This window comes from Colius striatus, chromosome 5 (genome assembly GCF_028858725.1).
Source record: "Colius striatus isolate bColStr4 chromosome 5, bColStr4.1.hap1, whole genome shotgun sequence".
Lineage (NCBI taxonomy): Eukaryota > Metazoa > Chordata > Aves > Coliiformes > Coliidae > Colius > Colius striatus.
Window position 1 is genome coordinate 26,566,025 of NC_084763.1, and position 12,936 is coordinate 26,578,960.

Below are 12,936 nucleotides of genomic sequence, written 5' to 3' on the forward strand. Positions count from 1 at the left end.
TTTGTAACATAAAATAATGAAAAAGCCACCTACTTTGTATCTTATCTTTATTGCATGCTCTTAAATCTGACTTCCTTCCAAGAAGGAGTATTGATTCTTTACTTCTAAAAAATTCACTAAAGCTCTGTACAAAGCTACGAGATGAAAATTACACAAAGAGATTATTAAAATTCTTGGCATATCACTATTAAAAAAAATTAGTTTAGTGGGATATTTTTACTGTTACAAATGAAAATTTAATTAAATGAATCTGAACACATGTTTATCCTAGCTTTTTGAAAATTATTGACTCATCTTTGGCTTTTTAGCCAGGGATTTTCTGCCAGGGTTTTCCACAACTAAGTCTAAGGTTTCCCTGCCTAGAACAAGAGTGCAAGAGGCCCACTGTCATGAACACCAACACTATATTTATTTTCTTAACAGAGCAATTTTGCTTTCATGAAAGCAAAACATTCAAGCCCTGTTTACAGTGTGTTTGTAAATTAAAGACCCCTAAAGCTATTATACAAATCTCAAAGTATCAAATCGAATGAAGTTTAAGATGAGAAAGAAGACACTGCTTAGAAAATGAAAACAAAGCAAAAGAAAACTGGGAGTGGCTGGAGTGGGAAAGTGGCACAGAATCTTCCATTGAACTAAATAATTATTTTGTAAATTTTTGTTTCCTCTCCCTGAATGTTTGCCCTGCATTGTGCTCTAAAAACTGGGATACAATTTAGGATGCACAGTGTAAAAGTGGCATACAGATGGACTGCGATCTTCAAAATTGTTTGCTAGCAATTTCCTGCAAACCTTTGTACTCAAAATGAGATTCTCAATTTTATAAGAGAAAGCACATTATCAGTAAGAATCTCTCTGCAATTTCATTACATCTAATCTTGTCTGCTTTTCAATGTATTGGCCTTCTGTACAATGCTTCCAACATAACAGTGAGAACACTGTGCACCAACCCACACTATTGACTAGGAATAGACATGAGACATGGCTCTTCATTAAAGCCTGTTGCTGAAACTACATAGCCTGATTTAGGTGGTTAACCTAGCACATTTGATAATTTCAGCTTCCTATATCAAACTAAAAAAAAAAAAAAATCATGGTAAACATTGATAAATAGTTTTGTAACTGATTTTTCAACTTCTGGAACTTACATGTTTGTGCAGTTTGCACATCTTAACAACATTTTACTAACCCATTGTGTTCATTTTGTTGCTGTAATATGGGCTCTGTGGTCTAGTACCTGAAATGTGTATTACTTGCTTCATTTCCAAAGCTGATTATGCCCCCTCTTACTAAGCTATCTTTCATTCACTATTAGGATGCCAATTTCCACTTTCAAATTGCCATTTCCAGTCCATTCTTTGTGGAAAATGACTTCATGCTCTTCCTCATACTATCACTTTCTCTTTCCCATACTATTATTTTCAGCTAAGAACTCCATGTGAAAGTTTACAAAGTCATTCCCATTGTTTTCTCCCAAAATCCTATCAAAACTCTTCTTCACTGACACACCTCAAGTCATTTCATTGCTTTGTGCAGAGTAAATAAAATTCTGCTTTCCACAATAAACAACGTTGTGAAAGTAGCTCCTTGTAAATTCCCAGCTGTTGTCCATTTTCTAAGAACTGTGCCGTAAAACCTTATAGATATTGCACTATAGTTCTGCTCTGAATTTCTATGATGGCTAGACAGTGGTGTCTGGTCTGTAATTGGAGATCTGAGGTGCCACAATTCAAATAAGTCAGAAATTTCTTTTCAAGTTACATAGCAACAGCTGTAGAGATTCAAATAGCATATTTAGCAGCATCTTTAGAAAAGAAAAAGTGCTATCTCATGACCTTGAGATCCCACCAAACTTGGAATTTGAGAGCTACCACAGTATACCATCAGCCACCAACCTGGACATTCAGAAAAGTAGGGAACTTATTCTTGTGGATTTCAGATAGAAGCCAAGGTCTGGGAAATTCCAACTTTAGGCTATGAAAGTCAAAAAAATCTTTGTGCAATTACAGCATATAACATCATCACTCTCATCATACCTGATAGGCTTCTACCACCAAGTCATTGAGATTTGCTGCTTGTGATTCTATCTGTCTTGCAACAGTACCAGGCAACAGAGGTAACAGATCCTATGAAAAATAAAATAATTTATGCATAGTTTTGAATTTTAATATAAATACTGTGCTTTCAATATTGGAAAAAGAAATCAGGCTTCTAACCTACTTTATACCAATGAAACTGGCTTCCTTGAACTGCAAAAATAACATTGATGTTATTGTCAATCAATTTTTCAGAGAGCTGACCAACAGATGGATGTTCCTGCAAAATGCAACAGAAAAGATAACAATGCAGATTAGTAGGGAAAAACCTTATATTTCACACCCTGTAAGTCAACTCCTCTCTTAACAGTAATTTGAATGCCAAGACAGCTGAGAAAAAGTTATACAAGGAGGCAAAATCCATTTTCCATCATATTACAGAATTTCTTCACTGTGAGGTTGATGGAGCACTGGAACAGGCTGCCCAAATGGGTTGTTGCGTCTCCTTCTCTGGAGATATTCAAAACCCACCTGGACAAGTTCCTGTGTGACCTAATCTAGGAGGTCCTGCTCTGGCAGCGGGGTTGGACTAGATGGTCTTTTGAGGTCCCTTCCAACCCTTAAGATTCTGTGATTATAAAGAGCCTTGTATGGAAAGAACAAAGGACTTTCTTGCTGTAGTTTAATCTTATCCAGGGTTCATGCCTCTCTCAACTTTTCTGCTCTTTGGTAAGAGATTATATTCCTTAAGGTAAATGATGAAAGGTAGGTAACACAATAATAAATAGGCCTTCTTTCAACTCCAGGTGAGGAATGTGCTATACATGAGGGTCCAGTGATCACGCCACACAGCAGTTGTGGGACAACTGCAGCAGCAGTGGCTTTGTTACCATTTTTAGTAGCATACAACACAGCATGAAGTCTTCCTTCTTCATGACTGCAGAGCAGTCCATTGCAGAGCCTCCATTGTGCAGCACAACCCTACATGCCACACACAACTGGATGGCAGATCATAGGCACACTAAGTGGTCTTAGGACACGGGCAAGTGAAGCCAGACGTTCTGCAAATATTTCCTGCACTGTAAATGTGCAAATGACAGGGACAGTATTGAAGGATCATGAGACAGTGGTCAAATAAGTCAGTCTTCCTGCTCAACATGTGACACTAGACATGGCTTAATTTCAGCAGAGTGGCCTTTCAACATCTTTGCAACTAATAGCAGAACTCTGGCATCGGTGGTATCAGAAATGGATTTCCAGGCCTTCATGAAACAAAAACTTATTCAGATAGCACTTACTGAAGTCAAGAGATCACATGCATAGATTTGCAAGGGTTCCAAGGACTGGATCTCCAAACTACCTAGTCTGCTTACACGTAAAGCTGAACTGTCATTTACTTGTCAGCTCTAACTCACTCGAGTGTGCAGTTTGGTTAGTAGTACATTAAAGTCGCACTTCAGGTTAGAATTAAAAAAATTATTTTGATAAGAAGGGAGTTCTTTTAAAAAGCACCAACAGATTCACACTATCTATTTGATTTTAAGCATATAAAGAGATAACCTAAGGAACTGCTGGTCACTCATGAAGCCTCACTTTGCTTGCTGTGAAAGCCTTGCTGTACTTCATGTAATTTATCTTATCTCTTCCCACTACTGCTCAGGGGAATGTGCTTTCATTGTAAATCATCTTTCTTGTTCCAATTGCATCATTCACATTATTATTTTAACCTACTACACTAAGCTGAGAAAATAACTAATACACATGTTAAGTATTCCAGAAACGGAGTTAATCACGCACAGATCTAATTAAAATTAATTAGATTTCTTTCCTTAGTATTTTTTTACTGACCTCTGTGTGACTGCCTAGAAAAAGTTAGAAAGAAACAGGGAAAAAAGTGAGGAATGTATGTATTTCTGATGTAAAGGTTAAGCTTATATAAACAGATAAAGCAAAATCCCCTGAGCTGGCACAAGAAGGAAATTATATCAAAATCCAACCTTCTCAAGACTACCAGGAGCTAAGAATCAAAGTAGAACAACGTGATTACAGTGTCTCTTTAATCCAGTACAGCATAATAAAATTGTATTGGTAAGAAGAAAAAGCAAAAATATGTTTCAAATAATGTATTTTTTAAAAAGCTGACCGCCCTTCATGATGTTTCATTCAAATATCAAATAGCCTTTTTTTTCCTCTCCGATTTTACTTGTTCATTTGAAGCTTCTTTATGAGTCTCTATAACTAAAATAAACACATATACCGAGAAGAAAAAAAACGCAGGAAACCAGTACATCTATCCTTTTAGATACTACTGTGTTAATGTGTCAAATCTGCTCCAGAAAATATGTTATACTGAGGAAGATTTCCATTCTACCCCTTCTCTATTACTAAGTGCATGCCGACTGTTAGATGTGCACATAAAAGTATTATGCCCTGGCTGAAAACAAGATATGGGATAGCAGCTAGAAAAAATATGGGCCAAATTGTGCCTAAGCACCTTGCAAAGTGATTTCATTTGAGCGCTTAAAAAGTCTAATCGATTTCATAAACAGCATCATTAGCAATAATCATGGAGATTTCTTATTCTATACAGGACAGTAAAATCATGATCTTTCAGAGCAGAAACCACAGTATCAGCACACTTTTCTCAGACTGCCATCAATATATCACAGTTGCTTAGAAAGAGATTCATTAACTTGATATTGGTGAGGTTTTCCAGTTGCAACAGAAACTAATGTCTCAAGTTGAACAGAAAATATAGTGGGTTTTTTTGGGTTTTTTTCTGAGACAATATTTCTATTACCAAAGGAATCCTGAACACCAGAAGATTTGTAGCTATGCTCTGCTCTGGGAAAAGAAAATTTTGGGAATATTTGCTCTAAGTAGAATAAAGGAGAGGATTGTTTTTATCCCAGAGACACTGCATAAATATTGAAACTGAACACACTGGCTAGGGGGAAAGAAATAATACTGACATCTGCAAGGAAATACTCAAGAGGTGACAGAGGGAGTATATAAAAGCAAGAACTTTATAGATAATCGGAAATCCAAACAACCTTCCTGTTAGCACACGCTCAGCTCCCTCCTCCGCACAGCTAAGTTCCCAACACCCACCGATTCCCAGAAACCTCCTCTATTTCATGATCACACACCATACAGCAGCCGTTCCCTGCTGCCCCATCATCCTTGTAAACAGCAGTTGTTAGCAATAAATTCAGGTCTAGCCTAACTTACAGGTAGTCCTCACTGACTTCACATTGCTGGCTTGGGATGAACACTGGCTATACACTTGAACTAAGTGCAGCTAGCACTGAGAGTAAAACTGTTAACATGCTTTAATGATACCACAGTTTGTATGCCTGATTTCTGGCAATTACATGGCTATTAAGTAGTGATTCATATCTCTTAAAGAAATGATTCATATTTATTTAAAGAAATAGTCAAAGTAATTAAAACCTACAAATCTTAGAAAAAAAATTCCTTTATTCCCTCACTTGATACATTCTTGAATAAATTCATTTAAAAGCTAAAAGTATCTGTTGAAGGTGATTATTTTGCTACAGTGGATTTGATGCAACTCTTCGCACCAGTATTACCCCACATTGGCTTTATACTGTGAGATTCCAATGTATTTGACGCTACGCTACCACAGCAAAGCTTTGTGGCACAACAATACTTTCTTGTGCATCATAGTTGAATTAGCTAATTGCTGTTGTATGTCTATGTTTTACTCTTAGCAAGCCTTTTCAATCAATGCAACTATGCATCTTCTGACCAGAAATCACGACCACTACCTTTGCCTTATTAGCAGGATTGTGCAATTCTTGCATATTACCCGCTGCTTCTTGTGAAAAATATTACACCAGGCACTTCCTACTTAAATTTAATACAAATGTGTGGTTTTTATGAGATGGTAATAAAAACCTATACCAAACACAGTAATCTCTCCTCTGCTGTGTACTGTAGTCTCAGACTCCAATATACTTTATCCCAGACAAAAAAATGATTGATACTTCACAACTTGCATATCTGAAAAAATGCTATTCTAATAACTGAAATAAAAGAAACACTTTGACAACAATCTAAAAAGTCCTTCTTTATGTTGTATTACAATGTTTCTCTGCAGGTAGAATCTATGACATATACCTTACCATACTCGTGGCTTTGATGTACACATTATCTTTCAAATGACAGTTGCCATCATGTGGAATTACAATCCCTGCTAATTTACTATCAAGGGCCAGATGGGAAGTTTGATCTGTCATCACAAGAAGCAGTCGTTTTGCTTCTTTACGCCACCCAATATGGCTCTACAAAGAAAATAAAATTAAGTATAAGAAAGCAGTGCCTACCTTTTATTTAGAAAAAAAAAAAATAACAAAATTAAAAATAAATGTTGAAGTCCACTTTCAAATATTACATAGTTTACCAATGCTGAGTTTAAACCATGCTATTTAAAGCATTTTTTGTGGAAATGCATCTGAAAACTACCACTGTAAGTTAGAGACCCACTTTCCTACTTCCTTTGATTTTTAAAGAAAGACCTCTTTCAATATATTCAAGTTGTGTATTACATAGTGGGCTTGGGTAAGAGCTGCCACATTGTGTGTGTCACTATTATACACAAATGAAAGTGCATAAAAATTGTATAATTCTCTGGTATCCAAAAAGCATTTCAACCAATAAATATACATTAATTTATATTATCACTTGGTGCTCTCTTCTATTTTTACTTTATACTTATTTACTTGATATTCTCATAATTCTATAACCTTCTTTTCTTACACAGCTTTCCAGGAAGGACATTGGCATTTGATCAACAAATCAATACACTGAAGTCTGAGTGTCTGCATGCACCTGTAAATTCAGAGATTCCTTATTGTGCAGTAAAATACTATATCTATCCGTCATCTTAAAGGATTAATATCAAAGTGGTATCTGATTCCCCAGAAGGCTGTGCTGCCATTCAGTGGGACATTGACTGGCTTGAGAGCTGGGCAGAGAGGAACCTCATGAGGTTCAACAAGGGAAAGTGCAGAGTCCTGCATCTGGGAAGGAACAACCCCATGCACCAGTACAGGCTGGGGATTGACCTGCTAAAGGGCAGCTCTGCAGAGAGAGACCTGGGAGTCCTGACTGATAATAAACTAACCATGAGCCAGCAATGTGCCCTTGTGGTCAAGAAGGTCAATGGCATCCTGGGATGCATCAAGAAGAGTGTGGCCAGCAGGTCGAGGGAAGTTGTCCCCCCTCTACTCTGCCCTGGTGGGGCCTCATCTGGAATACTGTGCCAAGTTCTGGGCTCCTCAGCTCAAAAGGATCAGAGAACCTCTGGAGAGAGTCCAGTGCAGGGCCACCAAGATGACCAGGTGATTGGAACATCATTCATATGAGGAAAGGCTGCGGGAACTGGGGCTGTTTAGTCTAGAGAAGAGGAGACTGAGGGGGGAACTCATTAATATTTACAAATATCTAAAGGGTGGGTGTCAGGAGGTTGGGCCATCACTTTTTTCTATGGCAGCTAGCAACAGAACAAGGGGTAATGGGATGAAGCTCGAACATAAGAAGTTCCATTTAAACACAAGAAAAAACTATTTCACTGTTCAAATGAGGGAGTCCTGGCATAGGCTGCCCAGGGAGGGTGTGGAGTCTCCCTCTCTGGAGGTCTTCAAAACCCACCTGGACATGTTCCTACGCGACCTGACCTAGGTGGACCTGCTTGAGTAGGAGAGTTGGACCAGATCATCTCTAAAGTTCCCTTCCAACTCCTACCATTCTGATTCTATGATCTGCAAAGGTGAATTTAAAGTGTTTGAGGAATTCAATCACATGGGATTCATATCTAAGTTGTGTTGGGTGCCAGTTTGTATTTCCATATAATTTATTTTCTGGCAAGTAATAAAAAGCTGCTTTAAATAAAATTTAGAGGCACACATAAATCACCTCATATTCATTTACATTATTGTCCCTCCTATTTTATCTGTCGTCTTCTTCACTAAATCCATTTTCCTCCTTTTCCCTCCTGCCTTTTTCCTCCTTCCTACAATGCTGTCTTGCCTCTACCATTATCCTTAACACTGCCGAGTCTCTTTCTTCTCATGTGAAATGTGTATCTGCATTATAGTTCACATATTTGGCCAGATTCTGTGACTTATTCTCTACCTTCCTTTCTTTGTTTTGCAGGGAGGGATTTAGCTCCCTTCTCAGGCTCACTGCCTGCTAGCTCTGAATTGGGATTAAGTATATCATACAGTACAGATAATAAGTATAGAAGGATGGGTATCTTTTCCAGCTTACATATTAGGCACCAGCCTCCTTCTTACAATCCTTGAGAGCATTCTCCTAAAGGAGGGCTATTTCAAGTTTTATTTATCAACAGGTTATATTTTAAATAATCCCAAATTCTCCTTCAGCACTGTAGATACTTCTTGCTCCCAAGACCTCATCATTTCACTTTGTCACCTAAGACTGCATACCTCACAGCAACAAAAATTTTAATGTAGCTTCATGTCCTTATGTGCTACCTCTTACAACAGGATGCATTGGTTAAAGCAAGATGGAGCAAGTTATAAGGCTCTACTGTAGGTAAAATGAGTGCACACTGATATAAAGTATAGTTTATTATGTCCTTAGGAATTGCACATTGTTCTCATTCAATTTCGTTCACAATGCAGTTAACTGGAAAACCTCCTCATGCCTTCTATTGTTTTTGGAAGCATTTATTATTATAGAGCTCACATGTCATAAGTGTGGAATGTGTTCAATGAGAAACACTGAATTTTAAGAAATTTTTCAAAGCTTAAGAATATTTTTTATAAGAGCTGTGATCACAGTGTCTATGAAGAGTGGCTTTTATTTACCTGTTTTACAGCTGATCAAAATCTGTAAATAAAAGTGTGACCAAACTATTAATTTTTAGCATGATTTGGATCACTTTTTGGCCTTGACTCATTTTATTGCTCAAAAAAACCAGAATGTTTCGACAGATAAGATAATTGTCCTGACATCATCTCAAGAGATGAGGAACACGCCAAAGGCCTGTGATTTCAACAGGACTTTAATTACTTTCTTTAAGAGGATCAGAAAGAGTATCTTATAGAGCATTGGCAAACGTATAAATCAGTCAACTTTCAGAATTTCTTTTGTACTATTAGATATTGAAGAAAAGCAGCATGCTAAAGAACCCTTTAGAACAAACAAATTCTTAGTATTTAATATCTTATAGCCTGGGAAAAACTGATGGAGATCTTTTTCATCCCTTTCTGTATGGCAGGGGTGGTAATGTGATTTTCTTAGTATTCAAAATTTGATTTTTAATTGATTTATATTGTTTTTAAATATGAGTTCTTCAAAAGCTGAGATAACACTGAAGTTAATTTGTCTTCCTTATCTACATGAGTAGGTATGTAACTGATCCTTCATTTTTCCAACGCATTCTTAAGTAGAAGAAACATCAGATGGCATGTCCTCACTCAGGAAAACAAGGAAGGCTTTAATGATTTTTATAATTGGCTTAAATTAATACATGTCCCTGTTCAAGCAAGAGGCAGTTGCTTCCATTGCCCCTCCTGTGTTGGGTAGGCTGGTTAAAGTCAGACTTTGAAGAACATCTTTAACCAGTTCTTAAAAATATTTCTTTATACTCTCCTTTATCAATTCAAATGGGAAATAGAAATGTATAGCTAAAGGAGATATAATGGAAAGGGAGGAAGAAATCTTACTGTTATCAGTCCTAGAACTGATATTTTGAATTCAGTACACTGACCACTGTCATATCAAACCATATATATATATATATATATATATACACACACATACATGTATATCCATGTCTGAACTAATATTTAGTCTTTTGTTGATAAGTTCCTTACCTGGCACACAGCTGCTTGGAGCATTGCATCAAAACCCCCTTCAGGTGTATCAATATTTCCTGAAATTTTTTGTTTATTCACTGCATTTCTGAATTCGGCTATATTGTCAGTCAGGGATAGCACATGAATATAACCATGAGGAGGCATACAATCTAAATTATAATCACTGTACAAAAACAAAACAAAACAGAAGTCTATGACAGTCCGTATTTTCCATTTGAAGGAGATGTAAATATTTCCTATCAGTGTATAAAATCCTGACTAATGAAGACGTTTATATGCACAGGAAAAACAATACTTTGGAAAATAACTTCAGGTGAGATCAAGTTCAGTGGGAATTAGCTCAAACTTACCATGAACAGAGAGGGTTTTGTACTTTATGGAAATGTATACAATATAATTTACTTCACATATTAATGACGCATATGTAGCATTTCTGTACAGAATGTGAAGAAACACGACATAAGCAATGCTATGATCTCACGGAGTATATGACCCCTTTTCGAATGTTATGGAGCAGTACAGTTTTGCTTTTTATTATCCTATGAAAAGGCTATAACACTGCAGCATTAAGACCCTTTAAAGGCTGAATGTTTGGGCTGCTGGATCAAGACTAAAATAACATTTAAGTTCCTATGTCCACTATTAGTAAGTAAATGTATATAGAACTAATGTTGAGATTAGTGACAGTAACTTTATTAAATGTATGGATATATACATTTACTGTATCATCTTAGTTGTAAATGATCCTTTCTGAAATTACATATAAGGTGAGAAAGGATGAAGTTTGACATAAGTAAGTTAATGACACAGCACTACACAGTTCATTGCTCTGTTACACATTTAGGGCAGTGAAAATTATAGCAGATATTGAGGTGCTCATTTGATTCAGAGATGCTAAGCAGGTTTCATCTCACATCTCTGTTGCATACTGGCATCTGGACTATAACCTGTCTGCCCCAACTCAATTTACAGTCAATGAACAGAAACTGATACTGTAAGGATTAATATTTTTGCAGATGTTTACGTTTAGGCGAAATGAATTATGTCTTGACCATTCTAATTGATCTCCTCTGACTACTTCAGACACAGAGATTGATATCTGTTACACTACTAGTGCTCAATTAAAAAATCACTGAAGTCAAAAAAGATACTTATGGACTTCACAGAACTTTAGCTCACCTCTTTCCATGGGTTGGTGCTGGGACCAATATTGTTCGATAGATTCACTAACAACCTTGATGAGGGAACAGAGGGCACTGTCAGCAAGTTTGCTGATGATATTAAACTCGGGAGAGTGGCTGACACACTGGTGTGGGGAGAAATCTAATGAAATTCAACAAGGGCAAGTATAGAGTCTTGCACCTGGGAAAGAATAACCCCATGTATCAGTACAGGTTGGAGAATGAACTCTCAGAGTAGTGCTGGTGAAAGGAACCTGGGGGTCTTGGTGGACAGCAGGATGACCATGAGCCAGCAATGTGCCCTCATGGCCAAGAAGGACAATGGCATCCTGGGGTGTATTAGAAGGGCTCTGGGCAGTAGTTCAAGAGAGGTTCTCCTCCCCCTCTACTCTGCCCTTGTGAGACCACATCTCGAATATTGTGTCCAGTTCTGGACCCCTCAGTTTAAGGACAAGGAGCTGCTGGAAAGAGTTCAGTGCAGGGCCACAAAAATGATATAGGGAGTGAAGCATCTCTCTTATGATGAAGGGCTGAGGGAGATGGGGCTCTTTAGCTTAGAGGAGACTGAGAGGTAACCTCATTAATGTTTACAAATACGTAAAGGAGAGGTGTCAGGAGGATGGAGTCGGGCTTTTCTCAATTATGTCCAATGACAGGACAAGAGGCAATGGGTACAAGCTGGAATATAAGAGGTTCCAAAGAAACACAAGGAAAAATTCCTTCACCATGAGGGTGAGGGAGCACTGGCACAGGCTGCCCAGATGGGTTGTGTAATCTCTTTCTCTGGAGGTATTTAAAACCCACTTGGACGAGTTCCTGTGTGACCTACTCTAGGTGGTCCTGCTCTGGCAAGGGGGTTGGACTAGATTTCAGAGATGATCTTTCATAGATGATCTTTCAAGGTCTCTTTCAACCCTTATGACTCTGTGACCAAGAAGGTATGAATAGTTAAAATTGATTTTTCCAAGTACTGCAGTTTCTGCAGACCTGAATTTATGTATAATGCTCTTCAGGAGATAATGGAAGTAGTCCCTCTCTTCATGTAAGCCTTGCAGGATATAAAAGACATGGCATGGAAAAAAAAAATGCAAACTAGAACACCTTTCTTATTTAAAATAGGAGTTCATTCCTTTTACAACTGTAGAATTAGGTCAGAGGATTGCTTTTGTTCAGTGAATGAACTGAAACAAACTGCATCACAGCAACAAAAGCAGAAAATTCCTAGGTCAGAAAGTACAAAACTTCATGATGACTCTAGCCTACAGATATGCAAAGTAATAAAACAGTTGATTATAAAATTATATCCAAAGCATATTCAAATCTACAAAAGTAACATTGTTTGGCTTACTTTGCTAAAGAAAATACTGCACATATTCTTCTGGTACAGCAACAGTCTTACTGAAATCAATCACCAGATACTTCATAATAATTTTTAGCATTTTCATAGGAACTTTGCTAGACAATCAAAGTATAATGAAACAATAACAGATTCTGAAGAGCTTTAAAAATAAGTATGTATATTTGTGTAATTAAATCAACAGTACAGTAAATATGCAAAAGCTACATACCTGCATTGGTTATGGATTCTACCTGGATGAATGCTAATATAGGGTGACACAGTTTTATCCACATAGGATCCAAATCCAAGTCGAAAATCAAGAGAAATATTCGCCATCTTTTTAGATAAAGCAAATCCAACGGAATTTAGTTTTTCTATATTGTTGTGCATAGAGGCTGAGACATCAACTAAATAATAAAGATCCACAGGGTATTTCTCTAGAGGCTGAACTTTTAACATAAAGTTTGCTTCATTTCCTGATTCAAAGGAAACAAATAAGTTTATTTACT

General features: G+C 37.2%; 1 protein-coding gene across 2 annotated transcripts in view; it reads right to left on the reverse strand.

Annotated features, from left to right (window-relative positions):
- ITGB8 (integrin subunit beta 8) overlaps positions 1 to 12,936 on the reverse strand; it is a 46,842-nt gene that overhangs the window by 14,749 nt on the left and 19,157 nt on the right. The window contains exons 4-8 of one of the 2 annotated variants that reach the window (XM_061997168.1): positions 12,657 to 12,903; positions 9,905 to 10,070; positions 6,185 to 6,343; positions 2,221 to 2,316; positions 2,037 to 2,126 (exon numbers count right to left, since the gene is read on the reverse strand). In XM_061997168.1, the coding sequence (XP_061853152.1) occupies positions 2,037 to 2,126; positions 2,221 to 2,316; positions 6,185 to 6,343; positions 9,905 to 10,070; positions 12,657 to 12,903 (758 nt within the window). The remainder of the gene's footprint in view (positions 1 to 2,036; positions 2,127 to 2,220; positions 2,317 to 6,184; positions 6,344 to 9,904; positions 10,071 to 12,656; positions 12,904 to 12,936) is intronic. The other variant, XM_061997170.1, reaches the window with a different exon arrangement.